Source organism: Trachemys scripta, chromosome 8, assembly GCF_013100865.1.
Source record: "Trachemys scripta elegans isolate TJP31775 chromosome 8, CAS_Tse_1.0, whole genome shotgun sequence".
NCBI lineage: Eukaryota > Metazoa > Chordata > Testudines > Emydidae > Trachemys > Trachemys scripta.
The window spans coordinates 57,379,374-57,406,616 of NC_048305.1; the positions used below are offsets into that span (position 1 = coordinate 57,379,374).

Here is a 27,243-nt window from a genome sequence, read left to right on the forward strand (position 1 = left end):
CACATTGTAAACATATTTGCTTGTGATGGTAGACTTGGTGTCTCAGACCAGTAAAATCATTTAGCTGTGTGTCAGTGCTTCAAATCCAGATCAGGATGTAGTACCTGCTGCATGTGGAGCAAATAACAGATAGTACTGCTATTGGCAGTAGAGGCCAAGATTTTTAATTATGTGGGGACTGAACAAAAACTACCTCCTGGTCAAGGGTGACACTCACTCACAAAGCAATGTATGGGGGAAGACCATGCTTATTGACAATGCTAATTGGGGGTGATAGCTCAGTGGTTTGAGCATTGGCCTACTAAACCCAGGGTTCTGAGCTCAATCCTTGAGGGGGCCATTTAGGGAAATGGGGTAAAAATCTATCTGGGGTTTGGTCCTGCTTTGATCAGGGGGTTGGACTAGATGACCTCCTGAGGTCCCTTCCAACCCTGATATTCTAATGGGTCTTGACTAAGGCAAGATTTAACACCACATGCTCTTCATGTTAACTGAGAACTGTAGTCTCTGTACTGTGTGACCTCCTTTGAAAGCACTCTGTTCATTCTTTCTAAGGAAACCCATTTACGTATTTGGTCAATTGTTTCCTCTTTTTAAAGTGGGTTTATAACTTATAAGGAGGATGATGAGTGTATATTCAAAGTGCATATGTTTTCTTTCCTCTATAAATGAGATAATCAGCTTGACATGTTTCTTGTTTAGGTCACAGAAATGATTTTGGAATTGTTTCTTGAAGTCTGGTAAGTATCTCACTTAACCAAACAAATCTGTAGAGAATGACTGTATGAGCAGCCTATTTATGTGTTTTCTATTCCTTGTAATTTTTTTTTCAAAAGTATATAAAATTAAATTCAAAATTAACTAGTATTAAGGTTGAAAGATCAAGCACTGAAAACTCAGGACAATCCAAAAGTGAAGGTTACGCCCATAAAGTAAGTCTGCTGTTGACTTAAATGGGATCATTCATGCAAGTAAAATTATGCACTTGTTTAAGTGTTTGCAGGAGCAAGGCTATAGTTTGTAAGATCCTTGTTCCTGGGCCTCCACTAAGTGCTCTCCTTTCCAATGTTCCTCTCCTATGCAAAACTTTAGAAGCTCAGTAGGCAGCCAGCCTCTGCAATTATCCTTATTGCAGTCATCTTGCACTCTGATCTCAACTTTTAGCTATCTAGCTGCGGATGCATGCTCATCAGATCAATCTTTAAGATTTTAATCCTGCAAAGATTTATGCTTATACTTAACTTTGCACATGGAGGATATTCCCATTGAAGTAACTGAAACTGACTTTAATGGAACTATGCACAATCAATAAAACTATGGCCCCGCTGAAGTGAATGGCAAGGCTGTCATTGACTTCAATGGTGCCAGGATTTAGCCCCATGTGCAAAGGTAAGCACATCCATAAGTCTTTGCAGGGTAAGCAAATAATGAAATGCTCTAGTGCGCACCTTCAAATTTTCATGTCAAAATCTTTATTTTAAAGTCATTCCTCATCCCTGCACATAACAAAGTAAGAAATAATTCTTCAATGAAGGCTATTTAGAGACCTGGTTTTGTAGATCAACTATTTTTTTGAATGATCCCTCTGAAGAAAAATGTGGTCATAATATTTTTTGAAAGTGAGGAAAAATTATTTGTATGACTGTAGCACCTAGGAGCCCTAATCATGGTCCAGAGCCCTATTGTACTAGGTACTGTACCAATGCAGACCAGAAAGATGGTTCCTGCTCCAAATTCACTTCTCATTTTTCAAGAATGTCTGAAGTTATTTAGTCAAATAAATATATTTGGGAGAGGAGCGAATTCTATTTAATCCTAATCTATTTAAATTCTTATACCATCCTCATAACTGTAGTATCTGAACACCACCCATCAGTGCATTAAGTGATATGACTAATTTTTATCATGTGTGGTTTCTCCTCTCTTCAGAGAAACAACGTATTTTGAGGAATAGGTCAGGCATCAAAATTTTCAATCTAAAAGTTATGAGCAACTGAAAACAGAGAACTTAAAAATCGACTAATTTTCTTCTGTAACTATAGTAGTTATTTCAGGCACCGTCACTATATTAAATATGATTCCTTATGGCTAAGGGGCTGTGGAAAACAGCCCCCAGGGTTTGTTTCATCTTATTCTTTATGCCAGCAGATGTGCATCTGTGTGTGGTCCACTGGGCCACCCCTAGAACTACTGTGGCTTATACATTTAGACACAACAAGGTGTGATTAATTCATGCTTATGATGTTAACTCAATACAAGCCTCATAGCCATGTTGTGTTGCAATTACAGAATATATTAGGATATCTTAACAAAATGGCACAAGAGGCCAAATTATGCTCCCAGCTACACTCTGGAAACCCCACTGGTTGTAGAGAGACTGCAGAGATGTAAATGACAGCAACATTCAGTCCACTGTTTTCCTAAATCCAAGGCCAGGGCATTGCGTTTAGCCAGTCTGGTTACTGTATTTTTCATGTCTGTAATTTTCATCGACCACATATGAAATATGCTGTTTAATTTAACTGATGAAATTCAGAAATCTTGAATTTCGTTCAGTTGTGCTGTACAGTACAACAGTCACTGCTCTCTGAATTAAACCATTATATGCATTTTGGTGGTTCCTTGCTTCTAGGCAATCTTTTTTCTTCTTTACTCATTCTGTTCATCTGACTGCATAATAGTTTGATTCAATGTCTTTTGATGTATATTCCCACTTTATGTAAGATGTTACATGTTCACAGGTCTGTATGTTTGTCAAAAAGAAACCTTGGATGTGCTGTCTAGTAACTAAGTTGTCAAAATACCTGAGTTGTTTAGTTCATCTTTCATAGTGGCTCACTTTCAGTGAGGTATATGCGAGCAAAGATTTTTGCCAGGTCCCCCCAACACCCCTTTCCCAACATACAGCCTGTAGCCCTGATGCACCAAAACACTGAAGTACGTGCTTAACTTTCAATGAGTGGTCTCATTGAATTCAGTGGCACTACTCACAAAGTCAAAGTTAAGGGCATGATAAAGTGATAAACAGTCATGCAATAAAAAGTACAGTGGGAGTATTGGGGATCACACCCTCAGAGTGGTGTACAAGATCAGTGAGTCTTAACCATCCCTGGTCAAATGGCAGATGAAACTTCTTACCCTGCCTACACTATGTGTAGTGGAAAGTAGGAGCCCAGTCTGTGGAATCCCAAGAAAATCCCAATACAAAAATTAGGCCCTGATGGATACATTAGGGATCCCTTCTGGCCTAAACTACATTGGTGCAAGTCCTGCTGAGTTTGCTACCACATTTGTCACTCAATGACAATCTCAGGAGAGAGGCCAAGGACTGAGTGTCCATGGAGATTGAATTATCATCTCACTACTTGACACAGCACCTCTAAGTCAACATTAACGTGTGCTGATGGGGTTATGCAAAGAAGCATTCACTGCAGTTCTTCATACTGTCTTTGATCTGTGGATAAGCAGAGAATTCAAGTTCCTGAGCTGTGAATCTAGAACCTTTTTATAAGTGTTAACTTTACTATTTTTTTAAAAAGGCCACAGAATACATTACTAGCAGCTGAATATTTTATGTCTTCTCTTTCATGTGTTCACTAGTCTGTGAGCTGCAGTCCTGCCAGATAAAATGAGTTGAATACTGGGAGGATTCATATTTGCTAAAGAGACACTGTGACCATTCTTCCCCCTTAGAATGACTTCATGGAATGTGGTACATTATAGTATGATTATGCAATTTATCTAGTACTTCGTATTTTATTGTTTATAATGTAAACCATTAGCACTTGTTCCTGTTCCCATTAAAGTCTATGCGATCATAGGTGAAATTTTGTTTATCTGTTTTGGGGTTCACAGTCTGTCTGTTTTGCAAAACAGCTCTTCAACTGACCTCCGGTTCAGCATGGCTCTGTGTGATCAGGAGAAGATGTTTCGACAGCAGCGGAGGGAGAATATCATGCACAAAATGAAAACTCTTCTAGGAGCAGAAAACAGCAAGAACTTGGCCACTTCCCGCGATGTAGGTTTGAAATGCTTCTGTAAATAATTACAACCTGAGCAGCCAGATCAGTATTACCTTTGCAATCCTATTTCTATCTTTCTGAAAGACATGAAAATGAAGAATAGGATGAAGGGTACAATTCAAAGTTTAGTATAAGTACAAATAAACATCTTTTAGTCCCAGCAGATTCATGATATCAGATGAGGCTGATTGTGCCATCTCTCAAAGTTGTAAGTTAATTTTTTAGATTTATCCTGCAATGAGTTTCATGCTCATGGAGCCCCATTGAAGTCAGTAGCGCTCTACATTGGCAGAGGGATCTACCTGGATGGAGCACATTTCAGGATCAAAACCTTGGCTTTTAATCTTTATTGACACTTTAATTAAACAGCCTGTAACATAGTTTTCGGTTCTTTCCTTTCTGAATCCTTAACAAAACACACCTAAAAGAAAGTTACTACTTCTGTTAGATCAGAGATCCATCAGCTCTTTCTCTGTTGGTATTATTGTATCTTTAGTGTCAGGAACCATGGGGTTGAGTTCCCTCTCAGCTGAGCCTGGGTTAGCCAGTTCATCATTGCTCCTCCTCCAGTCTGCCCCAGCTCTGCTCCCTTTCCTGACTCCTGATGCTGGCTCTGAGCCTGGGCTCTGGTTAGTGCAGTGATTCTCAAACTTTTGTGCTGGTGACCCCTTTCAAATAGCAAGCCTCTGAGTGTGACCCTCCCCTTATAAATTAAAAACACTTTTTTATATATATTAACACCATTATAAATGCTGGATGCAAAGTGGGGTTTGGGGTGGAGGCTGAGTGCTTGTGACCCCCCATGTAATAACTTCTCGACCCCCTGAGGGGTCCCAACCCCCAGCTTGAGAACCCCTCAGTTAGTGGCTTCTGACCCCAGCTCTGACTCTTGGCTTGACTCCTGTCCCTTGATCTAACCACTAGGCTGGGCTCTGGCCCTAACCATAAGACTGCCCATATCCTGGTTCTGACACTTAGGGCTTTATACTGCAAAGTGCTGGGCACCTCCTACAAGGTGCTTGCACTCTGCTGAGAACACTTGCATGACTGGGTCTTTGCAGTCTGATTTTTTTCAGAGGTGATAAGCACCTGCAGGTCCCATTGACTACAGCTGGTGCTGTGGGTGCTCAGCACTTCTGAAAACCAAATCATTAGGGTCAGATTTATAAGGTATTTAGGTGTTTAAAGATACAGATTGCATACAGTGAGCTTTACAAAACTGTCTACATGGACTAGCACCTAACTCCAATGGCTTTCACTGGGAATTAGGCACCTAACCTGTTTAGGCATATGTGGAAATCCCACCAGGCACCTATCTGCATTTTTAGGGACCTAAATTCCTTTGTAAATCTGGCCATTAGTGTCTAAGGATCATTTTTTGTTACCAGCAATTAATCCTAATGACAATTATTTGGTCTCTGCACATTGGCTGGCTGATGATACTGAAATGAAGACTGTCCTTACAGCACATATATGGGTTTAGGTTAGGGAGCTGTCTTTTTCTTTTAGCATTAGCAGAATGTGATAGACTTTTGCAGGGAATGTGAAATCTCACAATTTCCAGTGGCACACAAATTCTGGTGTTTGGTCAGCTTTGTGTACAGTGCCCAGAAAGCATAGCAACTATCATCTGACAGATAGGGAAATAGGGACACTTTTGATTGGCTGTTCTGTATTCTCTGATTGCTGGCAAGCTTGTTTCCCAATTGCTGCTGTCCCTTTGCTCGCCACAATATTGCAGAGGCTTTTTTCCCTCCATCCCCAATTCCTGCATCTCCTTCTCTGTTTATCTTCCCTCAGGTCCCATTGATCTAGGTGAAAACTTGTAACTTGGGCGTGTCTGCTTTTCACAGTGTATGTTCCCTGCATATTTCCATATAAGCCTTTATGAAAATTGCATTGCACAAAAGCAGTTGTAGCAAAGCCTTACAAGTGGGGAAGTTACATATTTAGAATTGCACTTCACCTTTCCTTGAACAGTGGAAAAGCCTCTTATATTCCTCTCTCCCGCTCTCCCTTTTCTGGTTTTGAGAAGTTGGGGGTGGGGAAAGTCTGGCAATAAACTTGTCCTCTACTATGTCTATAGTACTAATATGCAAGGCTGCACTCGACACATATTTTACACTGGTTGAATGAACTGAAACCAAATGCATGGAGCCGAGCTGCTCCTCTCATAGCAACAGCTACTTCTTTGCACGGCCCTAGGCCACCCAGTTATTTTTCAAAGTGGGCAAAGTGGTTAATAAAGGTGTGGTTGGGACGTGCTATATTTCTTACCCGCTTCCTTTCTACACAGGCCCATGCTATAGCTCTGTTCTAGATTTGTGTTGCTGGAAATGAGGAGGTGATCATACAAGAAATAGGCATTTATGCAGCAGCAGGAGTCTTCTCTCCTAGATTATTTTTCTCTGTCACTGACACCGTCTTTAATTACAGCAAGTAACTAGCCAAAATAGGAGGAAGAGTAGTTTTAGATAAGAAGAATCCCTTCAAAACCAATTCTCCACAAGGGAAGAGGTACCACAATCAGGCATGACTCTAAGCTCTATACTCTCTTTGATACATTGGGGGCTATTAAAATTAGTGGGAGTTTTCTGCATGCAGCAATGGGTCACTTCCCATAAGCGCTATATCATGAATTCTGTGAATTCCCATGATGGCTGTGGATTTAAATACAGAGGGAATGTAACTCTCTTGAACTCTGTTCAACACTTCAAAGAGCAGCCTTTTAGAGTTTGCTGTGTCCTGAAGGAGATTCAGCCTTTCCCTCCTGCTCCTGCCATTACACTGGTTAATAGACTTGATGACCAGTGATGGTTTGGGAGCATCCTTAAATAGTTTTCCTCTTATGAGCTTACACCTGGAACTCCCCTCTGCTCAGCCTGTTGAGATTTGCTTTTATAGATCAATTAGCTAATGTTTGCAAGGAGCTTCCAAAGTTTAAAGCACACTGTAAGTGCTGAGTAATATACTAATATAGCTCTACTGTTCAAAGCAACTGCTCTATCAGTGTTGGTTTAGTAAAACAGGCATGTCCTAATTCTTCACTTTAGTTTTGTTGTTCTTTGACAGAAACCTATCCCTTGTACAGAATGACAAAGAATGATAATGCCAATAAATACCTGTGGTTGGAATTATTAATACCTAGAACTTATACGGTACTTTACATCTGAAAAGTGCTGTACAAACACTAATCAGTTAATCTTTTACTGAATTAAAATCCAATCTTTTGTATAAAGCGGAAGGTCAAAGATGACATCCAAAGTTTTGCAATTATTGGGTGCAGCCATTTCCACTGGCTATGTGTTTTAGATCTAAGAAGCAAAAGTGGGGTTCATTGCTGATTTATTTCAATGTTGACATAAAACTTGCAGCGTGTGTTTAAATTCCCATGTAAAGTATAAATAAGTAAACTATAAAATTTGTTTTCCCTATATCCATCCTTAAAATCTTCCTAACCACTGTAAATATCAAAATGTCTCAGTGCACATACAGGAAGCAAACATTGAAATTAATAAAATCCAAATTAAAACATTTTTTTGCTTTCATCAAAAGAATCACACACTGTTATAAAATGCAGTAGAGCCAGATTCTTCCACCCTTATTTGCAGTACCTTATTCTGCAAGTAATGCCATTTAAATGAAGAGAAAGGCACTAGTCCCTGTGGGTAATAATTGCACAACCTTGCCCGGGTTGATTTAATATTTCTTAAGTAAGCTATGATTGGCATGTTGGATAGCATGTTGAAATCATACTTTAGATAATGTACAGCACTTTCCTGTCTTGGGTATAAGAAGTGTCATCAGTGAGATGTATAAATTGATCAGTGATTTTGGTTACTGCTGCTGTTTTATTCACGCAGCTCACGAAATAGACTGGGACTGAGATAACTACTAGAGGGATTATACCAGAGATTAGATAGTGGGATTAATTTACCACTCTATGGGCCAAACTGACTTTCCTGGGATTTGCAGACTAAGAAAAAGAGAGTGATGAAATCGTGGCCTCATTTAAATCAATGGGAGGTTTGCCATTGACTTCAATAGAACAAGGATTTCACCCTGTTAGTGAAATTCCATCCCCCTTTCCTTTTTTCTTCACTGGTTTGAGGATTTCCACACCCCCCCACCCCTTGTTTCTGATGTGCATTCACTTTGGCCATCCAATAGCAGTTTCTGTTTTTTGTATATCCGTATACAGCTCCACCTTGGAAATGTATAACTTGGCATTTGTCCTTGAGTCAAGAATAGCATCAGTTAAATTCTCAAGCTGAGGACAGTATCCAGTGTTAATGGAGGGAATGGACTCTCGTTATCTATTAGTTTCCCCTCCTCCCTAATCCCTAACTACTTTGAGTCCATAGACGATTGAGGAGGAGCATGTGAAGGCACAAAGTGGAATAAAAGTCAATGGGAGATGGTGCCTATCTGCCATTTGTGCCTTTGAAAATCTTCCCTTTATTGTTGTGGAAGAGGATAGTTAGGGAGTCAGCTAAGCAATTATGAATTGTTATAATTGGTGATCTTTATTGAATTCCATAGCTGCTTATAAACAATGTACACAGCCTACTATTTACAATGGATTTGACAAATAAATGACATGAAACAGATACACAATTGTCTTAAATGTTGGGTACTCAATCTTGTGAGAAAAATCTGTTTTCAATTTTTTGTTGGAAATTATTTTGTCTAACTCTTTTTTCTGTGGTGGGGTATGGTGCAAGGCTAGGATAATAGATACATCAGAAACTCTAGATCCTTTAGGTCCAAAGTCTTCCTAAAGTTAGTGGGAGTTTGGGGTGTGTATAACATGTAGGATTGGACACTTAAAAATTATTCTACATGGCAATTTTTTTTCATGGTAGTGGAGCTTTAGTTATTGCTGTGTTAGGATTTCCATCCCTCTCCCCTTCCTATTTGACTGAAATATCTCATATCTATTCAAACTTGAACTGAAGTAAAACTTGATAGTAAAGGACTGAAATTTTTTCAACACAAAATAAGTTTGTCAACCGTATGACCCCTTAAAGATGTGTTAGATCATTAAATTATAAATAAGGATGTGCAATAAGGGCCAATTTAAAGACCCCCTAAAGAATAATCATGGGTGCCCAAGACCTATGTGTGGATGAGCATCCACTCCAATAGCTGTCAGTAAGTGAGATGACTAGTACACCTTCCAAAGAGAGAGCCAAGTCTCTCTGATAAAGGCTGTAGATCTGAAATTTCACTGCTTTTGGCTCCTTCACTGAGATGTTACTCAGAGGTGTTTCCTTTAAAAAAAAAATTCTGTGGATTTATTATTTTTAGATCATAAGGCTTAATGTCTTTTCTAGTGTTAAGAGGAACCATTTTGGTTCTCTTGTAAGATCTGCAGCCTAGAGATGATAAGGATTCATCTTTGAGTCTCTGCTGTGGGGACTGTTGAATGGTGACTATTAATTGCACAAGCCTGATGTCTTTGGCTACTGGTTGGTGGACACAAAATTTATTTAGCTCTTTAAAATGCATCCTTGAAGCCAATCTTACTGTGTGCTGTCTTTTTCATTTGCCCAGGTACCAGTGATAGCGGTGTTGGGTTCAGGTGGTGGATTTCGTGCCATGGTAGGGTTTTCTGGAGTTATGAAAGCGCTCTATGAATCAGGAATTTTAGACTGTGCAACATATGTTGCTGGTCTATCTGGATCTACATGGTAAGTTTTCTGTGCCCTCCCCCAGCCCCACTTTGTTTTGGTGCAGTGGAAATTTTCCACTGATAACTGGGAGAATGAATTTTATGATGTAGGTTACAGTCACCAGGGGGAAGGAATTCTCCATCCAATGCAGTAGAGTGGCAATGGAGTTGAGCTTCGGTTGCTAGTATTTTGGAGTACCTGGCAGGATGTAGGCAACTTCAACTCCAAGAGGGTTGCATAGGAGCTTGATCAGTGAGGATCTGAATTAACACAGTTCTCATCTCCAATAGCCATGTCACTATACAACCAATGTCCTCACTTTTCAAGCTTGTGGGCCACCTTGTAGGTAGGAGAGATTTTAACAGTTTGGCATCACCATAGCCTTGTGTACTTTCTGCCATAGGAGCCCTTGACCAGGGACTCTAGCCCCTTAAGAACAAATTTACACAAAAAAGGTTGATGATTTTTTCTTGCTCAAGAAAACAAAAATCAGATTTTTTGTGAGGAGACCTGGGTGTGTGCATGTTGGATTTGCTGCAGAAATGAAAGGTCTTGTTGAACTTGGGTCAAGACCATTAGAATTTCACTACAGGGTGAAGATACACTGGTTGGTATAAATGCATTAGTATATGTGCCAAGTTCTAAGTAGACATCTCACATGTGGACATAAGAAGATGGGAACACACAGTGCCAGAAAGAAGCCCATGTCTTCAACTATTGGCTTTTGAGATATATTCCCATTTTCTCTGGAGGAATTAACAGTGGATGTTCCCATATGAAGTTCTTTACCATTGGTAAGAGCAGGGTAGAATGGCTTGCAGAAAAGTGGGCATGTTGTGATTTGTTCATGCTAACCCCAAGATGTGGCAGAAACTCTGTGTGCTGGTGGTGCTTTGCTTCTTTCCTATATAGCTAAAGAGTGCCTTTGCTGTTATCAGCTTTTGCTCAGTTTGAGACCAGAAAAGAAGCCAGCATCAGACTGGTGCCAAACCTATATCTCCCCTTTATGCTAGCCCTGGTAAACTGTGTTGAGAGAAATAACAGCTGTCCTTCCTGCCTCAGTTAAGTCTGCAAGTTCATTGAATTAGCTACTTACTAGTCAGAATGTGAGCCGATTTTGCCTGAGGTCTGGATCTCACTGAGCTACATTTTAAACAAATACAGCGCTGGTGAGAGTTCAACCCTGTATATCGATGTACTGTAAAGATAATAGAATTTGAATCAAAATAGTAAAATTCTTTAAACCAATCAGGTCAGAAAAAGTAAGTTTAAAAATAGCTGAGGTTTAATCGAATAAGTCCGCACAGTCTGGGTGATATCACCTTTTCAGAATTGTCCTGTGTAATATAAAGAAATTCTATTTTTGACACTTAGCCAGTACCTCCTTGTTTTTTCTTTTCCATACCATTTATCCCCCAGGAACAGGGTTATGCTTCCATCTGAAGGGTGGAGTATTCCCTGTTCCTTCTCTTGAGGGAAAGGGCAGGTTTCTGCCTGTTCCCCAAGATGTGTGCTTGATCTTGGAAGAGGGTGTCTACCTCATTAATTGTGTCAGTCACCTTGCCTGACCATAGACTGATCTTCCGCATCATGTTTTCCTTTTTTCACACACACTGTAGTTTCACCTGTGATTTGATACACATGTTAATACTTTGCACTACCATAAACTCTCAAAGCACTTTGCAAACACTAATTAAATCTTGCATTGGACATGTGGCATAGGTTTCATTATGCTGAAGCACAGTGAGAATAAATGACTGATCTAAAATCCCCTGACAGAACCCAGAGGCTTCCTGCCCAGTTGGTCTACTTTAAATTCTAAAACGCACTAAAACACTGCATAAAATGTGACTCCTTTACTGTCCCTTAATTGTGAAAATATCTGGCTCTTGCTAACTGATAACCCACACTTCTATTAATTTTCAAATGGCATTAATAAAAAGTAAAAGATTAAATGACATCAATAAAAGAGAGGACTGGAGAAAGAGAGATAGAGTACATGTTACTGCATGAGGACTCTGTGTACTTTTTACATAACCTCCAATCATCAAACCTTCATTTGCTGTGAGTATTTAAAAGCTGTTATATCAGCTTAGATGTTTCTGTTCTTCACCTCTTAAAAAGATGAGTTACAAACAGCTGGATGCTGCTATAAACTCTTTAATCTTTCAATTACTTTGAAACTGATTGTGGAATATCTGGCTGCTTGTCCATTTTTAAAAATATATTTGCAATCAACTTTTTAAATTTCTCCACTTCAGTCCTAATTTATGAGATGACTGCTAAGTTGTGTAAATGCTGGCCAAATCAATTTGGTTTTAATCATCAGCATATGTGCTTTGAATTACTTTCCAGCTCTCCATTTTATTGTTTTAAAGAATTTCCTGGAATTATGGTAATTTTTATTACCTCAGTAATGCTTTGCTGGATTGGAGCCTTATGGACATGCCTTTTCTTAAGTATGTGAATACTCATTGATGGCAGTGGGATTGCCTGGGTCTTTAAGGTTAGGTATGAGTGTAAGTGTATAGCTGAGTAATGTCTTAAATGTGTAAAATACTGTTCACTTGGACTGAGGGTTGTTTCCAGTTTGTACATTTGATTTTAGCAGTTTTTTAAATTGGTTTGTAAAATGTAAAGAAAAAAAAGATGCTCGTTTCCTTATTTGCTTTACTTATTAGTACAGTAGACGTAAGCCAACATATACTGATAAGGACTATCTAGGCTCTATTTTCATATATATTACTGCATACATTACAGTGTGAATCTTTCCCACCTAAATTATGCAAAAAGCTATTTGTATTTACATCCATACAGAGATGTAAAGTAGACAAACTGTTTAAATTATAGTGGGCTGAAAATAAACGTCAGTAACACTGATGGCTTTTAAGAAGAGTTGTAACATGTATGGACAATACAGTTGTCCGTTAAACTGTATACACTCTACATGGGGGGAAATTCCCCAAACACAGGCTTTGGCTAATTTGAAATAGTGAAGAATCTACATTTCTTGACAGTAGTAGTATATCTCTTTTGGCCACAAGAGGGTGACATAATTACCAAATTGGGTTACTTGCCTAACCTGCTTAGACTTTTTTTTTTGAAAATCCCACTACGCACCTATCTCAATGCTTAATTTGTGCCAGGGCTTGCCAGGGCTGGGTCCCAGCACCTCCAGGCTTGGCAGTTCATAGCCCCAGGACCTTTCGGTTTGCCACATCAGTTATGAAAGTAAAAAAATTGTTTGAGCCCCAGCACCTAATTTCTTGAGCCAAGGTACCTTTTTCTTTACAAATTAAGCACTGACCTATCCATATCTTTAAGTGCCTAAATACCTTTGTAAATCTGGTCCAAACGCCTCTGCATAATAGATGACAGGGTTCATATTCATACCAGTAAGTACATTAGATGAAAAGAAGTCAGAGTTGATAATATGGCACTGAGACATTTGTTTGGTCATTCTCTGAGTAAGACTGAATTGCCACAGTTAGCTTATTGCAATAATTTCTCCTCTAATTTTGTAATCCTTAAGCATATATATAAATAAGCAAGTTTTATCTAATTGAAATGCAGTGCATTTGGGACCCCTATTCTGAAGCCCTTAGTCAATCAAACCCCCATTTATTTCAAGAGAGGTTTTGCCCAAATAAGGAGTGGTTTAGGACTTCAGTTTTTGACCCTTGTGCCTGGATAAAGATTTGCTGCTGAAAGATAATTGTCAAGACCATAATGCAGTTGGCACGTACAGTTTTATTAACATGATTATATTTAATTGAACAATTTAAACAATTATTTGGAGCTTTCATGCATAGTCACATTTACATTTGGAGCGCTGACTCATCAAATAATGTAAAATAATGTATTTGGAGCATGAAAAGAGCTAAATAAGCATAACTCTGTGTGTGTTTGTATGTATACATGCACAAACCCTTTAAAAACAAGAATATACTTTGAGTAAAACTTTTCAGACTATATTCTGTGTATCTTCATGCATGTTATATATATTTAAGCTTACCTTATACCTTCCTATCTTTCTAAAATTTAGCTTATGGGTTATATTTGTGTGTGTGGCTTTTTAAAATAAAACATTCTCCTGTATTTTTTCCACTTGAGTTATTTGTAGTTCTTCATTCTTAACTTCAGCTTATTTTTTTAATGTGATGTATATATCCTCAAAACCGGGGACATGCCTGAATATATCAATGATATAAAAATAAATTATATAAAAATTTTAGGGCTGTCAATTAATCGCAGTTAACTCACACGATTAACTCAAAAATTAATCACGATTAATCTCTCTGTTAAACAATAGAATACCAATTGAAATTTAATAAATATTTTTGGATGTCTTTCTACATTTTCAAATGTATTGATTATTACAAAACAGAATGCAAAGTGTACAGTGCTTACTTTATATTATTATCTTTGATTAAAAATATTTGCACTGTAAAATGATAAACAAAAGAAATAGTATTTTTCAATTCACCTCATACAAGTACTGTAGTGCAATCTCTTTATCATGAAAGTGCAACTTACAGATGTAGGTTTTTTTGTTACATAACTGCACTCAAAACCAAAACAATGTAAAACTTTAGAGCTTAAAAGTCTATTCAGTCCTACTTTTTGTTCAGCCAATTGCTAAGAGAAACAAGTTTGTTTACATTTATGGAAGATAATGCTGCCCACTTCTTAATTACAATGTCACCTGAAAGTGAGAATAGGTGTTCGCATGGCACTGTCGTAGCTGGAGTCGCAAGATATTTACGTGCCAGATGCGCTAAAGATTCATATGCCTCTTCATGCTTCAGCCATCATTCCAGAAGACATGTTTCCATGCTGATGATGCTCGTTAAAAAAATATGCATTCATTAAATTTGTGACTGAACTCCTTGGAGGAGAATTGTATGTCTCCTGCTCTGTTTTACCCACATTCTGCCACATATTTCATGTTATACCAGTCTCGGATGATGACCCAGCACATGTTGTTCGTTTTAAGAACACTTTCACTGCAAATTTGACAAAATGCAAAGAAGATACCAATGTGAAATGTCTAAAGATAGGTATGGTCCGTGACCCAAGATTTAAGAATCTGAAGTGTCTTCCAAAATCTGAGAGGGATGCGGTGTGGAACATGCTTTCAGAAGTCTTAAAAGAGCAACATTCTGATTGGAAACTACAGAACACGAACCACCAAAAAAGAAAATCAACCTTTTGCTGGTGGCAACTGATTCAGATGATGAAAATGAACATTTCTTTAGATCGTTATTGAGCAGAACCCATCATCAGCATGAACACATGTCCTCTGGAATGGTGGTTGAAGCATCAAGGGACATATGAATCTTTAGCGCATCTGGCATGTAAATTTCTTGCGATGCCGGCTACAATAGTGCCATGCAAATGCCTGTTCTCACTTTTAGATGACATTGTAAGCAAGAAGCAGGCAGCACTATCTTCTGCAAATATAAAGAAACTTGTTTGAGTGATTGGCTGAACAAGAAGTAGGACTGATTGGACTTATAGGCTCTAAAGTTTTACATTGTTTTATTTTTGATTGCATTTTTTTTGTACATAATTCTACATTTGTAAGTGCACTTTCATGATAAAGAGATTTCACTACAGTACTTGTATTAGTATTGAAAAATACTATTTCTTTTGTTTTTTACAGTGCAAATATTGGTAATAAAAATAAATATAAAGTGAGCACTGTACACTTTGTATTCTGTGTTGTAATTGAAATACACCTCTACCCCGATATCACGCTGTTCTCGTGAGCCAAAACATCTTACCGCGTTATAGGTGAAACCGCGTTATATCGAACTTGCTTTGATCCGCTGGAGTGTGCAACCCCGCACCTCTGGAGCGCTGCTTTACCGCATTATATCCGAATTCATGTTATATCGGGGTAGAGGTGTAATTATATTTGAAAATGTAGAAAACATCAAAAATATTTAAATAAATGGTATTTTATTATTAACAGTGCAATTAATTGCGATTAATTTTTTTAATCGTTTGACAGCCGTAAAATTTTTCAAAAGCACCTAGGTCCCATTTTCAAAAGTGAGCATACTTGAAAATTTTACTCATGGTATATTCCTGTTTTATAGGGAGTAAATAAGACATGAAGGTCAAATCATGGACTCCCCATTCATGGGAGCTTTTCCTGCATAAAAACTCCAGGGTTTTGTGTAAAATGAATAATCACATAGGAAATCTGTTAAACTGAGTGAAATATAAGCTTAGATAGTCTGTCTGTTGTAAATTTAGCTCATTTGGGCCTTTATCCTGCAAAATCAGGACCTAGTGTCTTGTGTATTTATTGACAGAGCTATTGATCACTGTATTTTCATTACAGGTACATGTCAACTTTGTATTCTCACCCAGATTTCCCAAGGAAAGGACCAAAGGAGATTAATGAAGAATTGATGAACTGTGTCAGTCATAACCCACTTCTGCTGCTCACTCCACAGAAAGTCAAACGCTACATTGAAGCATTATGGAATAAGAAACGTTCTGGGCAGCCTGTAACATTCACTGATATCTTTGGAATGTTGATAGGGGAAACACTTATCCAAAATGTAAGTGTGTTTTTATGGTTATTCGAGCTGCGAGAATACTGGAAAATAACATCTGCAGATATTCATTTGAATTGACCTTTTTGTGTCCTCACTAACATTTTATCAAACACGTTTAGTAGCAGGAATATTTGTCAAATAATTTCAAATAACTAAATCATTCAAGAAAATTGCAATCTGTCCATGCACATTTAGTGAATAAGAAAAGAAGCAGCATTTGTCTTTCATGTCTGTTATGAAGTAATAGCCCAGATCCAGTTTGTCTATTTATTTAATGAATCTCCTATCACCAACTGTGGCGGGGCGGCGACTCACCGGCATGGTGCCTCCTGCTGGTCGTCCAGTGAATTAGCTCTTCCCAGTCCAGTGTCTTGCCTGCCACTGGCTCCGTGTCCTTCCCAGACCCTGGTGCCCTGCCTCCTAGCAACATCCCACAATCTGGGTCTCCCCACCCAGGGGAACCCCCAACCCCCTATCCCCACATTGCCTCAGTGGTTACTGCCAGTCATCATCTAGCCCCCGCTCCCTGGGGCAGACTGCAGTCTATAAACCACTCATCATTGGAAGGGGGGTTGGACGAGCTGCCTCTGCCTGTCTCTGGGCTGCCCCCCTACAGCCCCAGTACCCTTTGTGGGCCCTTAACTCGGCCTGTGTCCTGGGGTTTTGCTAGGCTGGAGCTCCCCAGCTCCCTCTGCCCTTCTCCAGCTCTGCTCCACCTCAGGTACCCTGCTTAGCTTCCCAGGCAGCCAGGTCCTCCTCTCTCTCGAGCCAGAGAGAGACTCTGTGTCTTTTTCAGCCTCTAGCCCTCAGCCCTCTTATAGGGCCAGCCGTGGCCTGATTGGGGCATGGCCCCCCCATGGCTGTTTCCCTCAATCAGCCTAGATTTTCCCCTGCTGCAGCTCTCTCCTAGGGCTGTTTTAAGCCCATCAGGGCAGGAGCGGGGTGACTACCTCGCTACACCAACTTTCTGAAAGTGAAAGAGATGCCATAGGATAGTACTGTTGTGCAGTATTAAAGGCAATCCTGCTTGACCAACTCATGTAATAGACTTGTTGACGTCCAGTGAATCATGTGAGCAGGATTTGCCTTTAATCATGTACCATAAGCAAAGAGTACTTATATAATGAAATATACTAATAGACTGTTATAGATTGGTCTGATACTCTATAGTGTGCATATGTACAAATAAAGTATACAGATATTGACTTATTCCAAGGTTAATAGCAGTAAAATATTGACAGAGAGGACGGCAAAACAGCTCTTGGGGTGAGGTTGGTTAGAATTACTATTCCTGTTATATAGAGGAACAAACAATAGCCCAGAGAATTTAGCTGAATATGCAAATTGAAGCAACAAGTCATTGAAAGAACTGGAAATAGAACCCAGAATTCTTGGCTCCCAGGATTCTGTCCTATGCAGTAGATCACATTTCTTATATCTATCACATTTTAGTAAATGGTGGTTCAGCCTAAGAGAAAGCATTAAGGTTGTGATGACCTTCCTAGCCTTCTGATATATTTTTCTTAATGCTTATTCTTAGAGTTTGTCTACATATGAAAATTAATCTGGAATAAAGCAGGTATGCATTTAAAGCAGACTAACTATTCCCAATTAACTTCATGTGTTGATGCTCTTATTATGGACTAAGAGTAGTATATTCTGAATTGTCTTAATCCAGATTGATATAATTCAGAATAAATCAGTCTCATTCTGGAATAAGAGTATCCACACAAGGAATTAATCAGAAATAACTATTTTGGAATAGCATGTAGACAAGCCCAGTTATAACAACAGAAGATAAGAACCTTCAGTGTCCACCAATACTGCTACCCCAGCAGTCACAGGAAACAGAGTGTATGGGAGACACTGACTTCATCCTGCATATCTCTGCCAAATTTTCAAAACACCCTCAAAGAGGTCCCCAAAGTCTCCCCCTGCTCTCAGATATGGTAAATAGTTCAGTGAGAATGGGAGCTGCATTAAGCATTTACTACCTTGATTCCTGTACATTAACATGTGTTGTACAAATAGTGACATTCATAGAGATTAGCTCCTTTTATGGTGATGCATTCTGATTTTTCAGGAGGTCCTTCTTCTCTTTTGATGATTTCAACAAAACTAGAAGTCTTCCCAATAGCAGCAGGTCATCCATTTCCAGACTGCTCTTTTACCAATAGTTTTTATGTAACTTCTCTCCTCTTTTTTTTGTGCAGAGGATGAATACCACCTTGAGCAAGATGAAAGAGAAAGTCAATGAGGCACAGTGTGCTCTGCCACTCTTTACTTGTCTCCATGTCAAACCTGATGTGTCAGAACTTATGTTCGCAGGTATGTTTTCAATCTCTTTATTTAGTTGTCATTTGTGAGGTTCTCCCCCCCCCCCCCACTTAAAAAAAAGTCATACTTCTTCTTAATTCTTTTTGGACTAAGTATATCCCATGGCTTGGATAAATCTTGAATGATTGGTTCCACTCAGGGCCGGATTAACTTTTTGTGGTCCCATCGCCAAATATATTTGTGGGCCCCCCAGGGAATGATTATAAAAGGGGCCAGGGCAAAAGCACAATGGGGCAGGAGCTAGGCTTGGTCCCTGGAGCAAGGGAGGGGCCAGGGGAAAACTGAAAGCACAGCAGGGTTGGGGAGGGGGTAAACAGGATTCCTCCCCCTCCCCCCGCTCACATAGAGTGGGTACCTACCTGGTTCTAGCCCATTCTCTTCGTCTCTCTCTGCACTGAGCTGCCCCTCCTCCCGCAGCAGCAGGATAGGTTCTCTTCCAGCCCTCTGGGGTGGGTGTTGGGAGTGGGAGGAGCAGAGGCTAATGTGGTTACTCCTATAACCGGACTTTTAGTGTCCAGTCAGCACCACTAACCGGACACTCAGGTCCCATTTTCTACTGGAGTTTCCAGTCTAAAACTGGATACCTGGCAACAGGGCTGCCAGAAAAGCCTTGGGGGTAGCAAGTGGTGGGTGGGCTAGAGAGCGGAGAGGACCTAGTGGGCAGGACCATGTCTGCTGTACTGCCCAGGTAGGTTGGAGACTGTGGGGATCAGCTGACACAGTATCCCCAACCCAGGTGACATGACAGCCAGTGGTGGATTTAGAGTTAGTGGGGCCCCCTGGCCCTGTGCTCAGCTTCATTTGCATGGGCCCTCCTTGGGACCCAGCCAAGAAAAAGAACATTCTCTCTTATCTCCCCCTGCCCCCGTTTTTCATTCTTTTTTTCTTCATCCTCCTCCTATAAGTAATAGCAAGTAAATGAAAATAAAGGGAGGTACCTTGATTGTTCTTGAGTCTAACTTATTTTTCCATAGACCACTTGAGAATCACGGAGGGTCTTGACGGACCACTTAATGATCTTTCCAAATATTGTTTGTACCGTTAGCTAACTATTGTAAAGCACTTTGGATAAGAGTGCTTTATAAAAAAAATGTAAAAAAACGTTGGGGTGTGGGGTCTGGCCAGGAGTTAGGGTACAAATTGGGGCTCAGGGTTGGGGCAGGAGGTTGGGGTGTGGAGCGCTTACCTGGGGCAGCTCCTGTTTGGTGTGAGGAGTGCAGGTGGGAATGGGGTGGGGTCCAGGAGCTCCTGTTTGGTGTCAGGGTGGGGATAGGGTTATGGGGGGGGCGAATGAGTGAAGGCATGGGGTGTGGGTATGTGTGAGGGGTGCAGGAGTCAGGACAGGGGGCTGGGGAGGTGTGAGGGGGTGCAGGAGTCAGGTCAGGGGGCTGGGGGCATGAGGGGGATGCAGGAGTCAGGGCAGGGGGATGGAGAGATGTGTGAGGAGTGCAGGGGTCAGGGCAGGGGGCTGGGTGTGTGTGAGGAGGTGCAGGGGTCAGGGTGGGCAGAGGGCTGAGGGTGTGGGCTGGGGTCATGGGGATGCTCACGGCATGGGGCTGGAGGGGGTATGCCCCAATTCCAGCCCTTTCCCCAAGGCCCCGCCCCCACCTGTTCTCCTCCTCCTCTCCCCGGAGCGTTGAGCATGCTGAGTCTCCACTCTTCCCCCTCCCTCCTGCCAGCAAACAGCTGATAGTTGGCAGGGAGGGGGAGAGGAGGGAATGTAACACCCTCCCGGGAAGAGGCAGGGGAGGAGCTTGGCTGCCAGCAGAGCCTGCCCTGCTACAGCAGAAGCCCCAGGAGCCGGCAGCATCAAGCTTCTGCCCCCACGGAGGGTGGGGGGGCAGAGAAGAGTGGGCCGGGCCGACTCCCCTTTGGACTGTGGGCCCGGCCCCATGGTAAATCTGGTACTGGTCCCACTGTGAGAATTACAAAAGAGGTTGGGTTAATTTTAAGCAATGATTAAAGTTTATTAAAGTTCATAAGTATATGGAAATTGAACCAGATTTTTTAGATTTTTGACCAAATGAAAATGTGGAAAGTGTCTGTTTTCCTCAAAAATATTCTACTTCACAATGGAAAACTGAAACGTTTTCAGCTGAAAACTGAAGATGCTCTCAGTATTTTTTTTTTTTCTTTTTGAGGAAAAGTTTAAATTTTCCACTGGATGGAGGTGACGGAGGCGTGCATCAACTCTACTCGCAAGTCCAACTCTAATGTCTGAAACACAAGATCACCTTTCCTTCTAAATATTTCTTTTAACTTAACAGTGTTATTTTAAGACTGCCATCCTTATCAGCGTATTTAGTGTACCATGCTCTTGAAGTTTTCCATTCAGTATAATTTTCTAAGCCATTCCCTCCCTATATAATTGCATAACTTGTCTTGACTTGAGGTAGAGTAGGTTTTGAACAAAAATACTTCCACTTTTTTACTTACTAGGTTATGGATGTATGATAAATCCTGCCTTGTTCCTTCTTGTTGAGGTGCATTAATTGTATAGGATAACATTCCTCAGAAAGGTGATGGTGCAAGATTTCATGCAGCTGCCATCTGCTTTTATGCTCAAGGTTCTTAGTGTTCATTCTATTCATAGTATTTCTGACCCTAATGGCGCCGGTCATGCCCAGAATGGTAATAATTACTAACTAAACATAATTTAATATGATCTATTTCAGGAAAGTTTTTATTGAGATAACTTTTAAAAAAACCTATCCAGCTATTTTTACTAAAGTAAAGTCAGACAGTGACCCTTGTAAGAGCTGACAGATTCACAGCACTAGCGTATATAACTGTAGTTAGTCAGATTTACCTGTGGTGAGAAATCTGAGTTCACAAAGCATGTACTGGCTCCACTGTGGATTTCCCAATTTCTTTACATATAAAAAACAAATTGCAACAGAAAGAAAAGTTAGCTAAAGCCAGGTCAATCCAAGTTTAGTTTTTGAGCTGCTGCACCTGAAATTGAGTATAGCAAACCCATGATTGTTACCAACGTTTCGGAGAGAGTAAGGTGCATGAATGCACCACTTCACATTAATGTGTAAGTTGCATGGTTCAATTGGAAACACTTTCTTACAGCGCACTTACTTTCTCAATATTGCCACATACAAGAAGCTAAATTTTGCATCCCTTACTGAGGTCCCATTGAAGCCAATGGGACTCCTCACTGTCTGCCTCCTCATATCAGAATAGGTCAAAATTGCCATCTACAGCAGTGTAAATCCATATAATTCCACAATGGAGTTACACTGATTTACATCAGGGGACAGATGCAAGCAACACTGAAGTCAATTGGTGGTACCTCCTTTGACTTCAATAATGTTTGGATCAGGCCTCAGATGAGGAACTTACATAACTTATTCTGATATAAGTGCCTTTAAAAAGGGCATTGCCGCAAATGCTCAAAACCAAACCACCACAACTCCTTACAGGGGGCAAATGACTATTCCATTTCCAGATATAGTATTATCAAACAAGATTTATACAGTGAAATAAGAAAAACAAAATACAAGGGGTTTTGACAGTAATTACATTTTTCTAGGTTCATTGCCTTACCAGGGTATTGATATAACTACAAAGAGTACTGAACATAGATATATAATTATTTACACTATGATAGCTTCTTCCCTTCAGGTCAAAGCTTGTGTCTCAGGACAGTTTGAGTCCTGTCCTACCTCTGAGACACCACCCATCTCCAATGAGATGAGTGACTAAAAGTGAGATCAGTTACTTATAGGAAAAAAGATCTCTTGAGTTCCCTATGCTCTGGGTCTGAATAGAAAAATTATCTTCCTCTATGCTAATTCCAAGGCTTGGCTATGACAGATGCATTTAATTGGTTGGTTTTCTGGCCATGCTGTTCCTAAATTTAGTTACACTATTAAGATCAAAGTGCTAAAGTGCATTAACCTCCAGATTACTATCTTTGGCTCTCTCTGTTTCCTGCCATGCCTGTACCTGTATGTGTGAAACACTTGAAGTGTTTTTGCTTGGGCATGAATGGTATATTTGATCAGATAACTTATAGCCCCCACACTCAACCTTGCCAGACTGTGAAGTTTGAATGACACAGTAGTCCTGGTCAAATATTTCCTCTTCAGACAGATATGGTTTCCTTTTTATTTTATTTTTAACCAGACCTCTGAATTTCACCAGTATCTGAGAATAAGCTTAACATCTTGCATTTTGCTGGAATCTCTCTAAGCAGTTTCTTTCACAAGCAAGAATTAATTGTCTCAAAGGAATTAAAAAAAATAACACCTGCAGACAACACGTTGTTAGCCAAACACTGTGTTCTAAAATTAGGCAGCTATTTATACTGGTACATCACAGTCACATTGATTTCATTAAACTCTATACAAGAAAACATTTCTTCAAATTAAAAAGCTTCTCTTATAGGCAGCATTTTCATGTATTCAAAAGTTTTGTTGACATGAGGAATCGAATGCTAGTGTCTTCTCTCTTCTCTGAGTCTTTGGTATGTTTATAATATGTTTTAAACTTACCTTAAGTCAATGATACGAAGTTACTATCAGGGTGGATTTGATGTAAATCAAATTGATTGAAATCATGATTTAAATCACTAGTCAGGAAGACTCGATTTAATCATGGATTTCTACATAAAAGTGCATTCTTGTTGGTTGTTATAACCTTAATACATATTCTTCACAACTCAGAGATAGATGTAGGTTTCATTTTTAAAAGGTACACACTATACATTTTTAAAGTGATTTATTTTGAAAATTTTTTAGATTAGTTTTACAGCTATATCACAAAATGAATGATTGTTTGGTTATTTCATTTACCAAAGGTAATTGAAGCAGATAGTTCACCTCCCAGTGACTTCATAAATATCTCCAATTCAGCAGGTTAATCATTAATATTTGGAGGATTTTCTTGTCATGCTGTATTAGGAGGAGAACATCACCAGACAGACATTTAAATTGTTTTATTTAACTAAAACAACTTTATGTATTCTGGATTTTTTATTCAACAGCAAACATATATTTTAACAAAACAAGCATATGAATTTTTGAATTTAGTTAAACATTCAAGTTTTTTAAAATCAGCTTTGTTTTTGTTAAAATTTTAACTATAATAGTTAAATGAAATATTTTTTAAAAAACAAAAATTAAATTGACTATGCCAGGTCAACATGAGAAACGTAAAATACTGGCTTCTGCAGCTAACTCAGTCATCTTCACCTTCATTTTCCTGTTTGTTCATAATCTGGAAAAGAAAAACAAGCTTTCTTGCTTTTTCAGGTCCCAAACAATTCCTCAGTTTGGAATGAATTAGTCCAAAGGAAGAAAATATTCTTTCTACACTGGCAGAAAAAGCTACTGCTGTTAAAAGTGAGATTATCACTTCAACAGTCTCTGAATCCAAGTGCTTAAGTGACTTCCACCAGTTCACTGGTGTGATTTTCTTTAAAACATCGTCAGCAAACATATATTTCTTGAATGGTTCTTATTCCCAAACTGGGTCTCTTTTACAGCCTGCTGCCATTATACATTTTCCCTTCTAGTGAGAGAATGGTAAGGTAGATCTCAAATCAATGAAGGCTACACTCAGAAAGGTCTCAAGGCTTCTGGAGTATGCTGCTCAAACAGTTTCACTTTTGTTTCTACTGCCTGTCCCTCCCTTCTCACATTTATCTCCAGACTTCTTCTCCTTGTCCAGATCTATTCCGCCCCCAACAATCTTCTATTCATTGAACTTTTTGAAACTTTGCACTTTTAGAGAGAGGTAAGGGACTGACTCTGTGTACACACATTTGAAGAGGGTCAATAGGGTTGAGGTCTGTTATTTCTCACCTCTATATCTTATTTATTTTAAAACATTTTTGCTGTTAACAAGCATGTTATCTCTGGAGACACAAATCCGCAGTTTGAGAACTGCAAAACTAAGCATCTCTGATGGTATCTTCTAGACTGAGCACTGAGTCCCATTGGGTAGATAGAAAGATTAATCTAAATAATCTATACAGAAGCCCTGGAAGCCCATAAGATTGGGTCCCTAATCCATGAAATATTGGAACTCATTTACAAAACTTTTCTTAAACATTACATGAATATATTGTCTCGTACTATAGAATTAGAATTTATAATCCCTATTCCATGATGAGATATCTTTGAGCTATAATGTATCTTAATTAAAACTATCTTTAGATAGGTTTTTTCCTCAAAAAGCATTTTATCAAAAATATCTGATTTAATTCAAAGAAATCCGAATGTTTTGATTTAAAACAAAATCATTGATTTTTATCCACCTTGGTTACTATGTTTTGGAAATTTATATGAGCAAGAAGTCATATGATAAATGATATTTCACTTCCTTCAGTATTGATGATTGATTTATGAGGGCACTCAAATAGGTTCTTGTTGTTGAAAAGAATTGATTCAATTTTAAGACAAAGTGAATGAAGACAAGATGTGTTAGGTTGTATTTTTGTCTACCATCGTTTTCTTTTATTAATTCATGATTTAGAGCTGAAGCCTGCAATGTGAGTGCATTTCACTGGATTCGGGGTACAATTTTCAAAATCATCTAAATTCCATTTTCAAAAGATATTTTAGAGCCCATCTCCTACTGCAAGTCAATGGGATTTAGATTTTGAATAGTGTAGGTCACTTTTAAAAACGGAACTTAAGCTCCTAAGTCACTCAGGTGCTTTTGAAGTTTTTACCCCATGCATTTATTAAGTGTTATACAAGCCACAAAATGTACAGTCTCCTTGTATATGTAAACTTTATAAAGAAAAAAGAAATTGTATTATAGTTACAATGTTTTTGCATCCTCTGTTGTTAGTAAACTTTTTAACTGGCTCCCAACCCTGTCTGTTCTAATTGTATTTCACTATAAGTCTTAGTCTTTGGTGAAATACAGATTTTACTTCTGGAGTCTCTTCAAAGCTTTGTGCAAATTAAAACAATTTCATCTGCTCTACATGTCGCCATACTTCATATTTTCAGTATACTCATAATAGAGAGAAACTCATAATTTTGTATATCCAGCGATCTCTGAGGATCGCTGCCACTGTTGGGATTTGTGTTGGTGATTCACATTGATGCATGAGATGGAACCCAGATGTTGTATAGCCTGTTTCACTATCTCTCTCCCTGCCACTGCCTGCCTAATTTTTCCAACAAATTTTGTTATGGTAGGAATGGGTGAGGTTTCCAGCTTAACTTCAGGATCAAAACTCCCATTGAAGTCAAGGGAGTTTTGACTTCTGCATAACTTGGAAGACATTTCCAGGGGTTCTTGACCTAGTGGCATACCCAGATTACATGTGTCCTGGAGAAACACTTTCAATTTAAATATATCTGCGGCATTTTATAGCAGATGAACAGAGAACAATTTACCATCAAGTATATATCCTTGTATGCTTTTCTTTCCTCTTGGAGAAAGGTGCCAGTCATTTGTGTATGTTACAGATTAATTGTTTTTGTTCATGCTGCATTTATGTCTAGAGGAAAAATGTGAGCTAATTTCTTTATGTAATGCATGCAGATTGGGTGGAATTCAGTCCATATGAGATTGGTATGGCGAAGTATGGCACATTTATGCCTCCTGATTTGTTTGGAAGTAAATTTTTTATGGGAACAGTGGTGAAAAAACATGAAGAAAACCCCCTACACTTCTTCATGGGTAAGTGAATGATTAAAATAAATAAATAAAACAAAACTGACATTTCAATTCTCTTCTCTCCAGTCCTTTTAAATTTGTCTTTCTGTAATCAGAAACAGTCTGACACAAGAATAACCTCTATATGAAAAGTCATATCTGAATAGTCTGGTGGGAACCCACAAGAATGGTTCCATATTCAGTGATGGGAATTTCATGATGTGGTGCACATCTGAGTTTAGGATCAAATCTGTCCCAAAATCTCATTGTTTGTGTTATTCCAATGCATTCTCAAGGTAGAATTAGCTATTTAAATAATTTCATATATGTTTTGTCCTGCAAGTTTCCATTGATTTAGTCATTTTCTTCCCATTTCAGGCGTCTGGGGCAGTGCATTTTCTATATTATTTAACAGAGTACTTGGAGTTTCCAATTCTCATAATAAAGGTCCCACCATGGAGGAAGAATTAGGTAATGTAACAAAAACAAATCTATTAGCCAGCAACTGGTATTAACATTTTAGTGAATTAATAACTCAAACATCACTGTCACTCTAGATCTGTGTGTGGGTGTACGACACTATGTTAACCTTTTCTTGCATGTCAAAAGCCAGGGAAATTTCCTTTCACCAATTTACATTGATAGACACCAGCAAAGGACTTGGAGGGCAGGGGAAGAGAATTAGTATTGGCTTACTTTCTCAATACTTTCCCCACTTGTATTTATTTGTAGTCTGAATTGGCACCATACTTGACCTGTGTCAGGGCTATTGGAAGAGGAGAGGTCTTGCACATAAATATTCTTTAAACAGATTTTTTAAAAACATGATGGTTTAAATATACATACACCAAAGTGCTTTTTCTGATTGATGTGGTCAGCTTCAGGAGCCAACAGGCTGCGAACCTGCCCTCATGGCTACCCTCAATTATAATAATTGTCTTTTGAGGATAGGGTGACCAGACAGCAAGTGTAAAAAATCGGGACAGGGGGTGGGGGGTAATAGGAGCC

General features: G+C 39.2%; 1 protein-coding gene across 1 annotated transcript in view; it reads left to right on the forward strand.

Moving 5' to 3' along the window:
• The window catches only part of PLA2G4A (phospholipase A2 group IVA), a 131,509-nt gene that overhangs the window by 78,634 nt on the left and 25,632 nt on the right, over positions 1–27,243 (forward strand). The window contains exons 6-12 of the mRNA XM_034779552.1: positions 703–740; positions 3,877–4,018; positions 9,579–9,715; positions 16,050–16,272; positions 18,483–18,597; positions 26,122–26,259; positions 26,614–26,706. Of these exons, the coding sequence (XP_034635443.1) occupies positions 703–740; positions 3,877–4,018; positions 9,579–9,715; positions 16,050–16,272; positions 18,483–18,597; positions 26,122–26,259; positions 26,614–26,706 (886 nt within the window). The remainder of the gene's footprint in view (positions 1–702; positions 741–3,876; positions 4,019–9,578; positions 9,716–16,049; positions 16,273–18,482; positions 18,598–26,121; positions 26,260–26,613; positions 26,707–27,243) is intronic.